The sequence below is a fragment of the Neovison vison genome, chromosome 12 (assembly GCF_020171115.1).
Source record: "Neovison vison isolate M4711 chromosome 12, ASM_NN_V1, whole genome shotgun sequence".
NCBI classification, from domain to species: domain Eukaryota; kingdom Metazoa; phylum Chordata; class Mammalia; order Carnivora; family Mustelidae; genus Neogale; species Neogale vison.
Genome location: NC_058102.1, coordinates 125816250 through 125836929, shown reverse-complemented (window position 1 = coordinate 125836929; position 20680 = coordinate 125816250). Strand labels below are relative to the sequence as shown.

Genomic DNA, 20680 nt, shown 5'->3' with positions numbered 1-20680 from the left:
CCATCTGCTACTCCCTCCACTTATGCCCTTGCTCCCTCCCCCCAATTCCCTGCTCCTGGTCTCTCTTGCTAATAAATAAATGAAATCCTCAAAAAATAATAAATTCTCCAGGCTTTTTTTCCCCTTACATACATAAAAACATATTTGAGCCCAAACTGTACCTTTTTAATAAAGTTTTGTTATGTGAGTTTACTCTAGGCTCTTTTAGCTGGCAGTCATCATCTCCTTTACTTAGAGTCCGCATCACAGGGAGCCCTGGAATTTACATATGCTCCTCGTGACATATCATCCCTCAGGTGCAAGTTCTCATTCCTGCAGGTCCAAGGAAGCCTCATACTCACACACCGTGAACATCATTCAGGGGGAATTTCTGCTCTTTTCATACCATGTTCTGCACAGCAGGCATTTGATAAATGATCCAAAATCAACCTTGGGGGTATAGCTCAGTGGTAGAGCATTTGACTGCAAAATCAACCTTAATTAAGGGTGTATTTTTCCAGTGGATGGATATGAGTCATCGTTTACTGACAGGTGGAGTCTTTCGGGACGGCATGGAGATAAAGGGAGTGTCCTGCTCGCTACTCCTTGCCTCAGTGGCTCCAATGCCTACATTCTTCCTTCCACTGCAGACATTTACCACCCAAGGAGGGTCCAGGCATTGTGGTCTGCGATTAGGCATTGTCAGCAGAGAGGTGAGATCATGAGCTCTAGCTATTATTAAGCCTCCCCAGATGGTTAAACTTGTGATAGACGTGAGGGGAAAACGACACACAGCCAAGGTTAAAAATTAAAAAAGAAAGAGCACAGGTTATGCATAAAAAAGGATCATCTAGTCCAGTAATTCCCAATTTCTGGGTCACAGAGCCCAGGGGAGCCCTGAAGTTCATGCAAGACGCCTGTGAGTTCTTTCTTCTTTAAAAAGGTTACATTTATATTAGAAAAGGTTAAGCGGTATTGTATCCGCGGGTGTTACACAAATCGGGGGTAGGGGACACGCCATGCTATGTCACAGCAATAAGAGAGAAGAAACGATGTCTTGAGGTGAAAACTTAATGCGGGTAGAAATTCAAATCCTTTTCCTTACTTCCTTAACATGCAGAAAATCTTTTGCTTCGAAGGAGATGGCCATGCCTGGCACCGGGACGTCATCTTCGTGGACTGCACTATAGCTAACATTTGTCCGAACAGCAAATGCAACGGGCTTTGTCTAAGAGGGAAAAGAAAGGGAGAAAAAGGTTAAAAAAAAAAATTATATATATATATATAGAGAGAGAGAGAGAGAGAAAAAGAAACCGAGCTCCTCTTTTTTCTCCCCATGATACCAACCAGCAGACACCAAATATCTGCTGCGTAGTTTTCTTCCACCTGTGTCCTTTATCACAAAACAGCACGTTAGTGTTCACGGCGCGGGAAATCTTTGCGCTCTGCGCCGCAAACCACCCATCTCTGAACCCGGGAAAAAGGCCACTGCTCTCTTTGAAGGCACGAAAAGTAATGAAGGTGAAGATGAAGTCCAGAAATATGTGTTTACAACCTAACAGCCTGTAGCCACTGGAAATCAGGAGACACACACAGAAGAATAAAATGCTCCTTCTTCTTTGGGCTCCGTGAAAAAAAGACCTAGTAACTGCCACTCCCACCCCCAAACAACTACTTCAATGAATAATTCATGACATAATTCTAGGAAGTACAGTGGCTGGGGTGAAAAAATAGCCAGAGAATATGTCTAATTCATGGTTGCAGGGAATTATGATATCGATGACCTTTAATTTTTTTTTTAAAGACTTATTTATTTGAGAGAGAGAGAGAGCTGCAGGGAGGGGCATAAGGAGAGGAGAGAGTCTCAAGAAGACTCCACACTGAGTGCAGAGCCTGATGCAGGGCTTGATCTCACAACCCTGAAATCATGACCTGAGTCAAAACCAAGAGTTGGCCGCCTAATCAACGGAGCCACCCAAGTGCACATCAATGACCTTTAATTCTATTAGTCTTCCTCCTTGAGTTCCGTCAGCCATTGAAGATGGTCACATGAATGAAGCCATCCTTCATTATTTGACGCTTAGCAAATTCACAGGTTAAGTATTTGTCTTCTGTCTAGGCAATTCCTATTTAGATACAAGGTGAAAAAACAGGTAAGCGCAGAAATGGTGAAAAGAGGTGTTGTTTAACTGGCATTGTGTTTCTTTACATTGTGGACATGTGGACATTTTCCAAGTAGTTTCTCCCTATTGAAGGAGCTCTTCTTTGGCCTGGCTTGTCAAGGTCAAAAATGGGGATTTGGAATAAGAGCCCCTCTTTATTTCCAAATTTTCCACAGTTAATCGGTTCCATGGGACTGTTTCTGGGTTGAGGACCAAGCTAAGAGCCAAGAAATTAGATCCATCCACAATATGCAGACTGAGAAAGGCTACCACATTCTGCACAAGAGCACAGTAGACATAAAGGGGACATAATACAGGAAATCTGATTCTTGGTATCCACTATGATCTTTAATGACAATGGTTTTTTTCTTGAATGGAAATAGAGACTTAAAAAAAAAAAAGATTGGGGCACCTGGGTGGCTCAGTGGGTTAAGCCGCTGCCTTCGGCTCAGGTCATGATCTCAGGGTCCTGGGATCGAGTCCCGCATCGGGCTCTCTGCTCAGCAGGGAGCCTGCTTCCCTCTCTCTCTCTGCCTGCCTCTCCATCTATTTGTGATTTCTCTCTGTCAAATAAATAAATAAAATCCTAAAAAAAAAAAATAGATTTTACTGGGGCACCTCGGTGGCTCAGTGGGTTAAGCCTCTGCCTTAGACTCTGGTCATGATCTCAGGATCCTGGGATCAAGCCCCGCATTGGGCTCTCTGCTCAGTGGGGAGCCTGCTTCCTCTCCCCCTCTGCCTGCCTCTCTGCCTACTTGTGATCTCTCTCTCTGTCAAATTTAAAAAAAAAAAATCTTAAAAAAAAAGATTTTACTGGGGCACCTGGGTGGCTCAGTGGGTTAAAGCACTCTGCCTTCAGCTCAGGTCATGATTCCAGAGTCATGGGATCGAACCCCGCATCAGGCTCTCTGCTCAGCAAGGAGCCTGCTTCTCTTCCTCTCTCTCTGCCTGTCTCTCTACCTACCTGTGCTGTCTGACAAATAAATAAATAAAATCTTCTTTTAAGATTTTATTCATTTATTTGACAGACAAAGAGGAAGCGTGTACACAAGAAGGGGGAGTGGCAGGCAGAGGGAGAAGCACGCTCCCTGCTGAGCAAGGGAACTAATCTGGGACTTGATTCCAGGACCCTAATATCATGACCTGAGCCAAAGGCAGATGTTTAACCAACTAAGCTACCCTGGTGTCCGGAAATAGAGACTTTTTAAAAAGCCCATAATTCTACCACTGAAACACAATCCTTTTTTTAAAAAATTCTTCTACTGAAACACCATCCTTTTTTTTTTTAAATTCTACCACTGAAACACAATCCTTTTTTAAAAATTGTTATTTTTTTAAAATTTAAATCCAATTAACTAACATATAGTGTATTATTAGTTCCAGAGGTAGAGTTCAGTGATATTCATCAGTCTTATATAAAACCTAGTGTTCATTACATCACATGCCCTCCTTCATGTCCATCACCCAGTTAACTCACCTTCCCATCCTACTTCCCCTCCAGCAGGCCTCGGTCTTTTTCCTATGATTAAGAGTCTATTACGGTTTGTCTCCCTCTCTGGTTTCATCTTGTTTTATTTTTCCCTCCATTCCCCTCTCATCCTAGTTCTGTTTCTTAAATTCAACACAAGATCATATAGTTATCTTTCTCTGATTGACTTATTTCATTCAATATCCTCCAGTTCCAACCACGTTGTTGCAAATGGCAAGATTTCATTTTTTGATGGCTGAATAGTACTCCACCGTATGTAGATAACACATCATCTATCCATTCATGTCAATGGACATCTGGGTTTTTTCCATAGTTTGGCTATTGTGGAGGTTGCTGCTATAATCACTGAAGAACAGGTGCCTCTTCGGATCACTACATTTGGGGTAAATACCTACTAGTACAATTGCTGGGTCATAGGGTAGCTTTATTTTCAAGTTTTTGAGGAACCTCCATACTGTTTTCCAGAGTGGCTGCACCAGCTTGCATTCCCACCAACACTGTAAGAGGGTTCCCCTTTCTCCGCATCTTCACCAACATCTGTCGTTTCCTGACTTAGTTTTAGCCATTCTGATTGGTGTGAAGTGGTATCTCACTGTGGTTTTGATTTGTAGTTCCCTGATGCTGAGTGATGTTGAGCATTTTTTCATGTGTCTGTTGGCCATTTGGATGTCTTCTTTGCAGAAATGTCTTTTCGTGTCCTCTGCCCATTTCTTTTTTATTTTATTTTATTTTATTTATTTATTTGCCAGAGAGAGAGAGCGAGCGAGCACAGGCAGACAAAGAGGCAGGCAGCGGCAGAGGGAGAAGCAGGCTCCCTGCCGAGCAAGGAGCCCGATGTTGGACTCGATCCCAGGACCCTGGGATCATGACCTGAGCCGAAGGCAGCTGCTTAACCAACTGAGCCACCCAGGCGTCCCCTCTGCCCATTTCTTGACTGGATTATTTGTTGTTTGGGTGTTGAGTTTGATAAGTTCTTTACAGATATTTGGATACTAATCCTTTACCTGTTAAGACATTTGCAAATATCTTTACCCATTTGTTGGTTGTCTTTGGTTTTCTCGACTATTTCCCCTTTGCTGTGCAAAAGCTTTTTATCATGATGAAGTCCCAATAGTTCATTTTTGCCTTTGTTTCCCTTGCCTCTGGAGACATGTCTAGCAAGAAGCTGCTGCAGCTGAGGTCACAGAGGTTGCTACCTGTGTTCTCCTCTAGGATTTTGACAGTTTCCTGTCTCACATTTAAGTCTTTCATCCATTTTGAATCTATTTTTGTCAAACACAATCCCTGATAAAGTGATGGTGCTTCCATTTTTTCTTGAAACTTCTTTAAATATAATAGATTTTACACCTACAATCATATTTCACTTTTAACCAGTGTTTAAAGTAATATGCTATTTATGTGATATGCTTTTTAAATCTACCACTTAAAAAATTATTCCAACCATTCACCTTTTTTGCTATGTAGGTTTATAAGTTTTTTTCACTGATAAATATTCTACTTTGAAAAATCTTTATACAAAAAGCCTCTTTCTATTTAGAATTCTTTCCTTGGGACAGATTCCCAGAGGTAGCATGAGTAAGCCATGAGTTAGCAAGACCTTCTTAAATTCTATTCCAAACTACCGTCCAAATGGGCACCATTTTAAACTGCAACCAGCCGTATATGATGGTGCTCTTTAAAAGAAGACATAGTCTTAATCAGACTTGGTTTTACTACTAAAAATAGGATTTTCTTGAATAGATCTTTCCATTATTCACGAGAGTCAGATCACAAAAACGTAGATCCGAGATTTTTTTTTAATGTTAGCATGAGCTCTCATTTCCTCAAGGTCTTTTATTCCTTGGAGGATGTAGAGTTTAAGCGTCACATAATGTGTTTTCACCATTAGAAGACAAAAATTTTAAATGTACAACTGTACAGATGACCCTATGAAAAATCTCCTGTCTTTTATGCATTAACTTTTCAAAGACTGGAATCCCAGGAAGAGGAAACACTGAAAAACAGAAACACTGAAGGTGTGGGGAAGGCTAGCATATAATGGCAGGGGCCACAGATAATAGTTTTATGTTCTGACTGTCTAAGACATCAGTACAGAATGTTCTTCCTTCTCTGGCTCATGTCCTGTAACCCACAGTGCCAGCATTAGATGCGGAGCTATAGATGGGAATCTGCTGTATCAACATGCAAGGAGGGAAGAACAGAAGAACCCCGGCCCTCAGTGTCTTTACTACAGGAACTATGTTTCTAAAATCGGAATGGACAACAGTTAAAGTGAAGAGGTGGAAAAAGGCTTTTTATCAAAATAAGAGGAAAAGACCCCGAGATGCGAAGCAAAAGGGCCAAATGACGGTGTTGCCTTTGGTTCCCTGAACTCCTTTCAGCTCTAATTCAAGCAGCACTCCTACTACATGGAAGCCATTTCCCACATCAATTCGGTTCGAATGGGTTCAAGAGCAGGGCATTTTTTTTTTTAAGAATTTATTTATTTATTTGACAGAGAGAGAGAGATCACAAGTGGTCAGAGAGGCAGGCGAGGGAGTGGGGGGGAGCAGGCTCCCTGCTGAGCAGAGAGCCCGATGCGGGGCTCGATCCCAGGAACCTGGGATCAGGACCTGAGCTGAAGGCAGAGGCTTTAACCCACTGAGCCACCCAGGTGCCCCTAGAGCAAGGCATTTTAAATAGGTCTGGATTTGAGCTTTGATTCTGCCATTTACCAGGTGAGCAACCTGGGCCTATCTCTTACCCTCACTGAGCCATGTTTCCTCATGGCTAAAATGAGAGTAATAACACCAATATGGCAGCGTGATTATGAGATTTCAGAAAATGTGCATCACGAGGTATAGGAAATCCTGCAATTGGTGATGACCTGCACGGACTCCCCGGGCGTTATGCTAAGTGAGACAAAGGCAAATCCCATTTGATCTCACTTATATGTGGGTCTAACCACCACCAACCGCCCTACCTTCCCTCAAAAACCCAACCCCATAAAAAATGCCTGCACAAGACCAGCACTATTCGGAATAGAGAGTGTTCAATAAATAGGCATTTGTAGGGCATCTGGGTGGCTCAGTCAGTTAAGCGTCTGACTCTTGGACTCTGCTCCAGTCACGATCTCAGGGTCGTGGGATCGAGTCCCGCATCAGGCTCTGGACTCAGCAGGGAATCTGCTGGAGATCTTTCCCCCTCTTCTTTCTCCTTTGCTCGTCTCCCTGTGAACCCTCTCTCTCTAAAATAAATAAATTAACTAATTTAAAAAATCTTAATAAAAAATAAACAGGCACTTGCTATACACCACAATAAATGCCATATCTAAATAGATGTTTGCCGTTACTCACCCGTCTTTTAAGGCCCTACACGAACGGTTTCGTCTGCGCGCTTCCCTGTGATACTCCTCAGACCAAGCTAGTTAAGACAGTTGAGGGCCTGCTCTACATCGCAACGTTAAACGACGATTACGTTCAAGATGGTTTTCTCCAGCGTGCGTTCTTGCATACTGTCTTGGACATGAGAAAATGGTACGGCCTCCCCAGATCTGTTGGCTTTCACCATCCTATCTCTTTAATTCTGATTTTCTTCCGTAGTCCTCAGTCAGAGGCATTTATTTCTTTAACCAACTTCAAGTCCCAAGGGACCATGGCTTAAAGAATCTTTGAATGTTTATCCCATGAATCCATTTTTTTTTTTTTTTTTTTTAAATCAAACACATTCTGCTTTCAGTGGGCACCTGCATTTCTGGCCGGCTGGCTGTAGGGTCCACACAGGACTTCCTCCTCTCCTCATTCGGGCCTCTCCGCCTTGTTCCCTCTCAACAGCCGCGGTTTACTTTCCCTTTTTCTACCCCCGTTCCTAAGGTAAGGCGCAGGCCTGAAAAGCAAGAGCAAACAGGAGCCAAGAAGCCCGGGCCCTAGGGGGTCTCCCACGCAACCAGGACAGAGAGGACGGTGGGGACAGACTGAGCCAGAGCTGTCACACATGCCGAACCCCTCCCTGTTCTGGGCCTTGAGGGAAGCAAGGCTGCACCAGGCCTCTGGACCAAAAGTAACATACGCTCTGAGGAGTGGGCCCTGCCCCAGCTTGCAGGCTCCCCTTCAAGTCCCCCTTCACCCACTCTCTAACCCCAGGGCCTCAAAGGTCTGCCTGAAAGACTTGGTCTTGGCTGGAGGGGAAGGTAGGGAAGCAAGGCCCACCGCCCTAGGGAGGGTCCTAGTAGGACTAGTTTGGAAAAGCACTTAAATCCCAACTGAGAATGAGATCTGGAATCACCCTCCTCTACAGAATCACTGGGATAATAAACTGATTGGGAGACCATGTGCTCCTTAATTCCACTTTCTTCTGACCTCATTAATGCTGTGTAAGAACTTTCTTTCGTAGCCCAGTGCCATAGCTGGGGTCTGGCGAGGCTGTCTCCCCCTACCTGGATTCCTGGCTCACTTGTTCTGTGGCCCTGGAGGCCACGTGAGGTGGGGGCCACACTAGCCTACCAGTCTCTGCTTCTCACTCCCGTGCCCACATAACAAGGCTGATGGATTCCTTTGCCCTTTTTCTGGTACCTTCTAACCACCGTCTGCTCCACAGCGTAAAGGGGTTGGTAAAACCGTCTTGTTCCTTGTAGTTGCCTTTTCGGCTCACAGAAGTTAAAAGTCTGCACACTTCAGCTTGTGAACTAAAGCTCAGTAAGTACCGATCTGTAGAAGAGTAGAGCATCTCACCACCCAGACGAGTAAGCAAGAGCTATTTCAAAAGGCTGTATCACTTCACCATAGTACCCCTCTCTGGTCTGTTTCCAAATATGTGTTAAAAGGGAGATGAATAAATAATACATGCGTAAAGCAATTCTACTCCTCTCTTCCATGCCCTTCTTCATCTTGTACAGAGCACGATTTATAATCACATTATAAGAACTACGACTGGGGGACGTCTGGGTAGCATGCTGTGTGTTATGAAGAGACTGGCACGTTTCATTGAATCCCACCAACCACTGGTTTTCCCGGGAGAGGAAGTGAGGCTCGAAAAAGTTCTCCTAGGCCACAAATAATGGGGGAATATTTAAACCCAATGATCTCATTCTAAAGCCCAAACTTTCTGCAGCTTTAGGCTGCCTTTCATTCAAAGGGGTGCGTTGAGGGCAATTTCAGAGCACTTACATGTCTGCGTGAAATTCAAAACTCTTGAAAATTGTATTTTACAAAATGCTCAAAAATGGGGACAGAAAGAGGTAAAAAAAAAAAAAAATCAGGCCAAAGTCTGCCTTGTAGTGTCATTTAGTTCATTTAAAGAAAAAGAAAGCACACACACACACAAAAACAGGTAACACTGTGCAGTTTCATGTCTTAGAACTACAGGCATTGGGGCACCTGAGTGGCTCAGTCAGTTAAGCATCTGCCTTACCCTCAGGTCATGATCTCAGGGTCCTGGGATCGAACCCCGCATCGGGCTCCCTGCTCAGTGAGAGGCCTGCTTCTCCCTCTCCTATTCCCCCTGCTAGTATTCCCTCTCTCGCTGTCTCTCTTTCTGTCAAATAAATAAAATCTTGACAGCAACAAAACAGAACTATGCTCATTTATTGTAAAGCTCATGTATTTCCGCCTCTTGGCACTTGAATTGATTTGTGGTCCAGGAAATCATAACAATGTCAAATCATGATTTTTGTTTATTTGTTTATGACTTTTCTCTCTTCTATTTTCCACAACATATAAAGCTCTATTTTATGCAAAGAGAATTAAGGTATTAAAACACATGTGGTTTTGTGGCTTTCAACAATGCCACAAAGGAGGTTGCACAGGGAGAGCGGAGGGACCACAGCTACTCTATTCCAGTACAATGTACTATATATATGAGGAATATACTATAAAGAGTATATACATAAGGAATTTATAATATATATACTAGATCCGGAAAGGATCAAGAAAAGCCGTGCAAAGTTCCTTATGAGAAAATGTTTCCTTGACTAACTTTGAGGATTTTCACTGGCCTTACATTTATCCTGGGAGCATTCTAACTTTGCTTTGTAAGTGTATTACTTTTGGAACTATTCCTTTTTTAGGTCCCTTTCCTGTGGCAGCCGTTGGGCAGAATTCTTCTGGCGGATGACTCCATGGAGTTACAAGTACAGCTGAACACTGAAGATCAGTTTCACCACCGCCTGCCCCAGGCCCAATGTAGCCCCACCACAGTCCGGCCTGTTGACCCAGAAGGATGGCCAAGCAAAATCTCCACCTTCCTGAATGTTCTTCCTCCTCCTCTGACTCACGCCCTCTAGCCTCCCGTAGGGTCCTTCATCATGCCGTCCCACGCTGAGAGATGAGGACGGAATCTGGTCATGCGCAGGCACGCGCAGAAGCCCTGCTAAGCAGGTGCAGGGGGTGTTCCCGCACAGCTCTGGAGCCAGAGGACTTGTTCTTCCACGGAGCCCAAGGAAGCTGCATTAGTGTTCCAGAGGCCGGGCCCGTGAGAGCCCACAGGTTTTTGCTGGAGGTACGTTTGCGATTTGCAGCAGGAGCACATTTTTATATTTTCTCAACCTTTTGGAATCACTAGCCCTGAGGCTATCAGGACACAGTTATTATAAGTGGGAGATAATGAACTTAAAAAAATCTGTTTTGTTCTACTTCCGGGAATACATCCAAAGGAATATATTATATATGCATAATATCTATTATATCATCACAACAAAAATATTATGTTGAAGAGATATCCATGCTCCCATGTTCCCAGGAGCATCATTTACAATATCCAAGCCAGGGAAATGACCTAAGCGTCCATCTATGGAAAAATGGAATATTACTCAGCCATAAAAGGAAGGAAATCCTGTATTTGTGACATATGGATAGACCCTGAGGACATTACGCTAAGTGAGATAAGTCAGACAGAAAAGACAAATACCATATGATCTGACATGTAGAATCTCAAAAAACAAAGCAAAACAAATACTCTTTGGTCATAAAGTTGTGATAAAACAGATTATAGCAAGTTTATGGCACTATTTCTAGTTTTCTTCCTAGACAATGACTTAATAAGTTAATAATGAAACCAATCATTTTAAGGAATACAACAAAATGTTTATTAAAAATGTGCTACTGGGGTGCCTGGGTGGCTGAGTGGGTTAAAGCCTCTGCCTTTGGCTCTGGTCATGACCCCAAGGTCCTGGGACCCGCATCGGGCTCTCTGCTCAGCAGGCAGCTTGCTTCCCCCTCTCACTCTCTGCCTGCTTCTCTGCCTACTTGAGATCTCTATCAAATAAAATTTTTAAAAATCTTAAAAAAAATGTGCTACTGGTAGAATACCTACTTTTAGAAAGCAGAATGAAATGGACTCAAAACAAAATTCTGGTTGTGATTAATAGAGTTACTTCAATTTTCATGCACTGATTCTTCTTCTTCTTCTTCTTTTAAGATTTTATTTATTTGTCAGAGAGAGAGGGAGAGTGACCTAGCACAAAGAGGGGGAGCAACAGGCAGAGGGAAAAGCAGACTGCCCAGTGAGCAAGAAGTCTGATATGGGACTCAATCCCAGGACCCTGGGATCATAACCTGAGCCAAAGGCAGAGGCTTAACCCACTGAACCACCCAGGCATCCGTGATTTCTCCCTCTTAATATAAAGATGCATTTTACCATGCTGAATAGCAAGGTCTGCTTTTTCCCATTTTCATTCTGAAACTGTCAATATCCAATAACATAAAAGAGAAATCCATAGACCATGTTTTAATGTCTCTAATGGATTTGTCTAAATCTTAACTACCCCCAACTTGCAATATTTTAAAAAGAAATTAAAAGAAAAGTATGACCCAGATACCTATTATGAGACTATGGAAAAGAGCTTAAAAATCAAATCGGATTTTTGATCTACTTTTTGTAGTACATAATCATTTCCTATAAAGCCTGCTATACTCTTCCATAATTAAAAAGGACTCAAATGGGAGGATCACCATTGAGTCTCACACAGGAAATACTCAGGAACCGAAGAGATGGTAATAAATAAAAGAATCCAGAATAAAATCACAAGCTGTTTTAGGTAAAAAATAAATTGTACAGGGAAGGATAACTAGGCACTGAAGTATCATTTTGCTACTTTCAGTGATAATCAAATCGAAAATCCTTCCCATATAGAATGAAAATCTTCAACTCTATTTGAATACACACAGGTGAAAGATTCTATAGCATGTTGTAAAAAAATCTTGCCTTGAGTCTTACCAATTGTTGAGCTTTTAAAAAATATTTGCCTAATCTATTATAAACTATCAAGGAGAGTCTGGGAATTTTTTTTCCTTTTTTAAGATTTTATTTATTTGAGAGGGAGAGAGAGCAAGAGCACAAAGCAGGGGGAATGGCAGAGGAAGAATGACAAGCAGGCTCTCCACTGACGGGGAGCCCAATCCAGGGCTCGATCCCAGGACTCTGAGATCATCACCTGCGCCAAAGGCGGATTCTTAACTGACTGAGCCACCCAGGCATCCCCCCTGAGAATTCTTTAATAGCCAAATATATCAAGCCACAGTGATAAAAAGAATGTAATTATGTATTCTGACCACTGAACACTGACCCAGACTGAAAAAGCAAATTATCAGAAGTGTCACAAGATTTACATATGCAGTTAACTGATTTGAGAAATTTCCAAGTTCTTCTCTAGAATGGATTCCCTTAATGAATATTTATAAGAACGTGTTTACTGTCTTGAGTCCCTGCTCCCACACAGCTTATTTTGTATTCTAGTAGAAGGGATTTCAAATAACAATTAAAGTAGGGGGAAAAAAAGTTATGTGGGTAGGGAGTGACCATGGGGGGTGAGCGTGAAATGGGGCAGGTAGGGAAATCTCATTAGAGCGCTCATCCACTCATTACTTGCATGTCAGGCACTGTTTCGGACAGTGAATAATGGAAACTGAGATTCTCATGCCCTCTAGGAGCTTACGTTCCAGGGCAGGGGACAGGGAGGCAGGGAGAGATGAGCACAGACAACAGACATTATAGGCAAAGTATATGTTTGAAGGAATGTAGTAGGAAAAAAAAGTCAAAACAAGGTAAGGAAAGCCCGGGTGCAAGGGGACAGGGTAGGAAGCACTTGAACAAAAGCATGAAGGCGGTGAGCGAGGGCAGAGATGTGAACTCCAGGCAGAGGAAAGTGCCACGGCAGAGGCGCGAACACAGAAGCAGGCCAGATGTGCCCGAGGAAGACGAGGTCTGGCTGAGTGGAGGGAACCAGGGAAAAGAACAAAGGTGAGGTCAGAGTTCTGGGGTTTGATGTGGCTTTTCAGGTCACAATCAAGATGCTCAGCTTTTACTCTAAATAAGGTAAGTCGCTGGAGGGTTTTCAGCAGCAGAGCGATGTGGTCCGATACATTAACAGTACTATGGTGGCTGTTAATTGAAAAGAGACTTTGGGAGCCGGAACAATTAGACAAGAAAAAGAAATAAAAGGCATCCAAATTGGAAAGGAAGAAGTAAAACTGTCACTCTTTGCAGATGACATATTATATAGAGAGAGAACCCTAAAGACTCCACCAAAAAAATTCTTAGAACTGATAAACCAAGTCAGTAAAGTTGCAGGATACAAAATCAGTATACAAAAATCTGTGGTGGTTCTCTATGCGAATAGCAAGCTATCAGAAAGAGAAATTAATAATCCCATTTACAATTGTTTCAAAAAGAGTAAAATACCGAGGAATAAATTTAACCAAGGAGGTACAGACCTGTATACCGAAAACTACGACACTGATGAAAGAAGTTGAGGAAGATACAAATAAACAGAAAGAGATTCTATGCTCATGCAGTGGAAATGCACTGTTAAAATGCCCACACTACCCAAAGCAATCTATAGATTCAATGCAATCCCTATGAAAATTCCAATGCATTTGTCACTGTAGAAATGTGATTTAGATTTACATATCCAATCCATAAATTAGATTTTATAAATCTTAAAATTTATATGAAACCACAAGAGACCCCCACTAGCCAAGCCATCTTGAGAAAGAACAAAGCTGGAGGCATTACATTCCCCAATTTCAAACAATATTACAAAACCATAGTAATCAAAGAGTATGGTATGCATAAAAACAGACACATAAATCAGTGGAACAGAACAGTCCAGAGATAAACCCATGCATATATGGTCAATTAATTTATGACAAAGGAGCCAGGAATATACAACGGGGAGAAGACAGCTCTTCAACAAATGGTGTTGGGAAAACTGGACAGCCACATGCAAAAGAATGAAACTGGACCACTGTCTTACACCATACACAAAACTAAAGTCAACATGGATTTAGTACTTTAATGTAAGACCTGAAACCATTAAACTTCTATAAGAAAACTTAAGTGATATTCTCCTTGATGCGGGTGTTGGCAATGATTTTTTTAATCTGACACCAAAACAGCCAAAGCAAAAATAAGTAAGTGGGTCTACACCAACCTCTGTCCCACAAAGGAAATCATCAACAAATAAAAAGGCAACCTACTAAAGAGGAAAAATATTTGAAAAATCATCTATCTAAAAAGGGGTCGGTATCCAAAATTTACAAAGAACTCCTACAACGCAAGAGCAATAAAATAAAAGAGTCCAATTAAAAAATGGGCAGAACACCTGAACAGACATTTTTCCAAAGAAGACATCCGAATGGCCAACAAACACACAAAAAGATGCTCAACATCACTCATAATCAGAGAAGCGCAAATCAAAACTACAATGAGGTATCATCTCCCTCTATCAGAACGGCTCGTATCAAAAAGACAAGAGGGGCGCCTGGGTGGCTCAGCTGATTAAGCATCTGCCTTTGGCTCAGGTCGTGATCCCATCGGGCTTCCTACTCAGTGGGAGTCTGCTTCTCCCTCTCCTGCTTCCCCTCCCCCGCTTGTGTTCATGCTTTGTCTCAAATAAATAAAATCTTAAAAAAAAAAAAAAGACAAGAAATAACAAGTGCTGGTAAGGACTGTGGAGACCAAGGAGCCCTCGTGCACTGTTGGTGGGAAGGTAAACTGGGGCAGTCACTGTGGAAAATGGTATGGAGGTTCCTCAAAAACCTAAAAACAGAATTACCTTATGACCCAGCAGTTGTACTACTGAGACTCCAAACCTTTTCCAGAGCAGCAGGTCCATACATAAGTTAAAGGACTCAATTAAGGGACTGATTTTTTCTGTTCGAGAAACCAATGATCAGGTGCTTATACATTACCCACTCAGTGCAAGGTTCTGCCACCACAGAGCTCAGGGCCTATAAACCCCAAATGGCTAAATCATTATGCGAGCAAGGCCGGTCTGATCAGGATTTTGTTTCATACAATTAATATGCATGCGTGCACACATGCACACCCATACACAGAGAGAAATCCAGCACACATCTTTCTGTGTATTAAGAATCTGATCACTTTGGATCCAGGGTCTTCAACTAAGGTATGTAAAGGATTAGCAAACGCCCATGGAGAGATTTATCAAGTAAGAAATCCCATATGAAGACGAGAGACTGTAGAAGTCATTTCAGTGAATTCCATTGTTATCTATGGAATGGATTCTTCTTCAAAAAGAGCAAACTGGGCTTCTTTACCCTAGGGAGGCTGCTTTTCCCTAGAGCAACTTCAAAAGGCACAACAACTCCTACAAGTTACTGGGCAAGAAGCCAACACGAGGAGAATGTGCTCGATTTTATTTATTCTGGGTTGTGAAATGTGGGTCTCCTCACCTCGGAAGGGAGATTACTTAAAAGTTCATTTTCAGCTAAGCCAGCCTCTTAAAACGAAAAGAAGTGTTCGTATTTTATTTTACTACTGGTTAGTTTTTACCTAGCATGGTACACAGTATTTCTCGAGTTATCGGGAAGTTAATGGTACCATTCAGAAACAATGCTTACTTTATGCTTGCTGTTTAAAAACAACCACCCCCACCACCTGAAAAACTGGTCTTTTCTTCAGTTGTTGTTACAGACTGGAATGTCTGTGTCCCCCTCCTCCACAAAGTCAGATACTGAAGTCCTAGCCTCCGGTGGAACTGTATTGGGAGGGAGGGTCGTTAGAGAAGCTGCGTGAAATGAGGTCAGAAAGGTAGGGCTCTAATCCACGGGGACTAGCGTGGAGACACCAGACCACTCTTTCTCAGGGCGCACACGGAGGGGAAAAAGAAGGCCAGGGGAGGACACCGGAAGAAGGGGGCTGTCTCCAAGCCCAGGAGAGTGTGCCTGCCAGAAACAGACCTCGCCAGACCGTGACTGAAGACTTTCAGCCCCCAGAACTGTGAGAAAATCCACTTCTGTCGTTCAGGTTACACAAGGTATGGTATTTTGTTATGGAAGCCAAGGCACGGTTGCTTTCACCGAATCCATATCACGGTTTATATTTCTAGTAAAAAGCACAACTTTCATCTATACGACTTTGACATAAAAGTCATTCATAACCAAAGAGAATTTCTTTAAACAAAATTCAGAGAAAATCAGGGAAAGGTCAAGTCCCAACACACACACACACACACTTCAACGCACATTTACTTTGTTTAAAATCCAGCACTGCGTCAAAAGACAGGTCAAAAGACAGGATGGTGTTGGATTCAGGGTGTCCTTCCTCAAGCCCCTAGAGAGCCAGCTGGGGAGCTGGTGCTTCCACCAGACCAAAGCGCTTTAGCAAGGGCAGCGGAAACGTCTGGATTCCTCCGGGGTGGATTCAAACCCGTACCTGCTCACTTCCCCTGCTGCTGATGGGCTGTGCCTTTCGTGTAGTTGCCATTCCAACTCCTGAATAACTGCTTTCTGTTTCCATTCTTTCTGTTTGTTTCCACGCTCTAACTGAGCCCATCTAGCGTCCCATGTCTTAGCCAGCTTTCTCCGAATTACATTGTTTCCATTTTTCTTCAAGTGCAAAAATTAAAAAATAAATAAAAAAATAAAAAGTGTGGTGATGTACGGTCCTACCAACAGGGACCAGGCCCATCATTCTCTGAAGGGCCTCGGTCCACAAAGCGCAGCCTGGAAACATCCAGAACCCCTCGCACACGTGGTTTCACATGTTGCCGGCAAGCTTCTGCTAAGTACTTTTATTCCACTGCAAGGATAGGGACGGAAGAATGAAGACCACCCAGCAGCGGTATCCCTTCTAAAATCCCACTCTGCATTTACACTGTTTAAAAAGGTCCATTCAGTACTTAGAAAATTATACACTACGGAGAACTTCCCAAGACGCATTCTAAACAAATGCAAGGGAAACCTTGAGAAAGTACAGGCTGAGAACCGGGGAGACATAGTATTTTTTTGTTTTCATTCTGGAATCTTCACTTCCCTCTCCAACAGCTGTAGTCCTTGCTAACGAAGTCCCTCCGTTCTAGCGATCACAAGTTATGCAAGTTTGCGTGTGTGCATTTTGTTATTGTTTATTTCACACCGCGTGCTTTGTTTTTCCTAAACAGAAGAAAATGGAGCAAACCATCTCCATGACCAAAACCAAAACTAGCCAGAGTGAAATTCTCTGACTGCCCAGTCTTGAGAGGACAGGGCAGGGGGCAGACGAGGAAAGCAGAAATCAGCTCTGATGGGTGAAGAATTTTGTCATAATGACGAATGCTGAACACCGACTGGATTCTATTTTTAGATGCACTGTTACCATTTGCACATACACAGCTAACTTGTGTGAGAAGATAAGCCGAGCTGTATTAAAATGTCCAAGGTTGTGTCTGGGCAAACACCCCGTCAAACCAGGCAACACCGAACCACAGGTAGTTGGGGACCCCCCACCTACAGGAGCTGAGAGAAAGACTTTTCTAGAGAAGATGTCCGAGCAAGGCAAGGAAAGGGGTTGGCTACAGTTTCAGCAGCTGCCATATCTGTGAAGGCCTAGTTGGCTATGAAGGATTGGTTTGTTTCCCGGGATAGGAGGGTATTTATAGGAATCAGCTCTGGCTTGGTTTTTGGGGTGCTCTCATGGGTTACCAAGGCATTAGAGTCACCCCCGATCAAATGGCTTCTTTGTGTAATTACTTTAACACTTGTAATGACTCTAAGGACCTTTACTGAAGGCATCTCAAGTATCTGCTCAAACATTTTCAGTCAAGTTGAGGGCTATCTCCCACTTCCCAATGGCCGTCTGTGAGTCAGGTCTTTAGAGAAAGCAGTTGGCTACTGAGTGGAACAGAAGACGAAGCGCCATTGACTTACTTGGGCGTATCTGTGGCAGCAGAAAGATATCTTTCCATGTTGTTTTTAATGGTTTGACATATCTGTACCCGCTGACTAAACAGTATGTCTTACTTAACCAAGTAGATAATCTCTCAGATGCCCCAGAAAGCAGAAGCTGAGGGAGAGTGTTTATAGAGGAGTCGATCCAGGGCACACAAGTGAGAGAGGGTAAAGCCAAGAAGGAGAGAAAAAAACTGTGAGGGCTCATGACTGACTTGGCAACCACTAGGTATTGCTTAATCCTTCTAGACCATTCTCTGAGAAGCCACAGAAGCCCTGTCTTGGACAACCTGCCAGGAGAAGTGGGATACTTAACCTTTCCACCGGTCAAAGGTGTTCTGGCTTTGGTGCGACTCTCCTGGGCGTCCACGTACTCTGTGTTAAGCACAGTCCTGAACAAGAACACCTCAGGTCAAGAAGGAAAACCCGAGTGGAGTGAGGTGGATAGGAAGTGAGGTGCAGACAGAGCCCAGGCAGAGGGACCGCTGCAGAGATGGGTCAAACAAGAGGCAGGGAAGACTGGGAGCTTCTGTGGGGATGCATCAGAAGTATCTTTTTTTTTTTTTTTTTTTAAATTTAAAATACAGGGCACCTGGGTGGCTCAGTGGGTTAAGACACTGCCTTCGGCTCGGGTCATGATCTCGGGGTCCCAGAATCGAGTCCCGCATCGGGCTCTCTGCTCAGCGGGGAGCCCCATTCCCCCCCCCCCGCCTGCCTCTTTGCCTACTTGTGATCTCTCTCTGTCAAATAAATAAATAAATTTTTAAAAAAAAAATACAGATTATCTCAGTTCAGGCTGCTATACAAAGTACCACAAACTGAGTTGTTTATAAGCAACAGAAATTTATCTCTTCATGTATTAGAAGCTGGGAGTCTGAGAGGAAGGTACCAGGATGGTCAGTCTGGGGAGAGGCCTCTTCCAAAGGTGGATGGTCATCACGGATCTTACCATTTTATCCTCATGTGGTAGAAAAGAAGGTGAGAGAGCTTCTGAGGTCCCTTCCACAGGGATCCTAATCTCACTCATAGGGCTTCACTCTCATAATCTAATCACTTCCCAAAGGCCCTCCCTCCTGATAAGCTCACATTGGGGGGGGTGGGATTTCAACATATGAATTCTAGGGGGGGACACAAACACTCAGTTCACTGCACATATCTAGAATATGTTATCCTTAATTATTTCCTCTAAGAAATTCTCATATCGAAAGGTGCTTATATCCAAAAAGGTGTGATATAAATCACCAAATTTCCCTCCAGAAAGATATGCTAATTCTCTTGCCTACTGACAAGGGGGGGAAAAAAACACCTATTTTTCTCTTAGCCACAACTATAAATCCCAAGTATCAAGATGACAGGTTGGAGAAAAGCTTTGAATTCTGCTTCCTACAGTTGAACTACTTACGCTTGGTAGAATTAGCTCCGTAATTAAATAATTTCCTGTTTAATTCATCAAGTATTAATCAGTTCTTCTATGTGCAAGTTTCTTTCTTTAGGGGAACACAGATCAAAGGGAAAAAAAATACGGTTCTGCTCTGTGAGATGGATATCCTAGCAGGAGAGAAATACTGACTTAACAGCAACATTATTCACTGCAGTTGTGGTAAGTTTTTTTTTTTTTTTTTTTTTTTTTTTTTTTGCTTCCTTAGTATTTATTTTTTTTCCCAATTTATTTATTTTCAGAAAAACAGTATTCATTATTTTTTCGCCACACCCAGTGCTCCATGCAAGCCGAGCCTTCTATAATAACCACCACCTGGTACCCCAACCTCCCACCCCTCCGCCACTTCAAACCCCTCAGATTGTTTTTCAGAGTCCATAGTCTAGTTGTGGTAAGTTTTATAAAAGAGATGCAGTGATATGATAGTACTTACTGTAATGCTTAAATAGAAGGACTTGCCTTATTCTAGAGGTCAAGGAGAATCAGCCCTTTGGTAACCCAGAGGAAACAAAACAAAACAAAACAAAACCCACACCTCTAATAGTAAATTATAAAGTTATAAATTTATGTACAAATTTATAAATCTATTACAAAATACAAAATTGTGATGCTCAGATAATTTGAGTGATTTTTTTTTTTTTTAAATCAAGCCTACATAACCTTGCCCACGTTAGTGTTGGCCCCTTCAAGAAAGTATTCTTGGGAAAAAAATATACATGTATTCTAGAGTTGTTACCATTGTTTGAAAATTATTTGAAGTACATTTTCCGAAAGTGTCAAACAAAATAAAAAATATGATATTCTGAATGCCCTTTATATTGGTAACTCATTTTCTCTGAGGACAAGTTAGTTTTTCTGAAGAGCCCAGAGTCATTCAAAGCCAAGTTTAATGGATAATGGTCAACCTGAGACACAAATTTTTTTACATTATGAACTTTGCTTGACTGTAAAAGTAATGAGCTGTCTTCTTTCTGTACTTCATACCTCGCCTCAGAGAACAGTCTTGGCAATCTGCCAACACCTTTTGAAAGAAAGTCCCTACCATGGTTCCCCAAAGTTCTCTTAATTTTTCATGCTTCCCATAAGCCATCTTGGAATTTTTATTAAGAACTCCAGGTATGCCTGCAGAAATGTCTTATCACAGGACTATCAAGAGACTAGGTCATAAGCTCTGTGGTTATTTGTGTTTACTTGTGGCAAAAAAAAAAAAAAAATCAAAGGGTTTCAGCAATAATTTCTGTATGTTTCTATCCAGTCCCACAAAATCAAGTATTCCTACTTTTACAAAGAAGTGCTACATACTAGCCACAATTTTGAACACCCAAATAGTCACAATTTATGGAATCATTTTTCCTCTCCCTCTAGTGTGCAATAGAAGAACTGGGAGAAGCAATAACAAAGAAATGATCTACCTTTTACTTCTTTCTTTTTGTGCATCTTGCTCATTTTATTTCTTTTCTTTTTTTTT

The 20680-nt window shown here is 42.4% G+C and overlaps 1 protein-coding gene across 8 annotated transcripts in view; it reads right to left on the bottom strand.

The window, feature by feature from the left end:
* The window catches only part of CACNB2 (calcium voltage-gated channel auxiliary subunit beta 2), a 382104-nt gene that overhangs the window by 41369 nt on the left and 320055 nt on the right, over positions 1-20680 (bottom strand). For all 8 annotated transcript variants that reach the window (XM_044227101.1, XM_044227100.1, XM_044227104.1 and 5 more), the window contains one exon: positions 1085-1207. In XM_044227101.1, coding sequence (XP_044083036.1) covers positions 1085-1207 — 123 coding nt within the window. The remainder of the gene's footprint in view (positions 1-1084; positions 1208-20680) is intronic.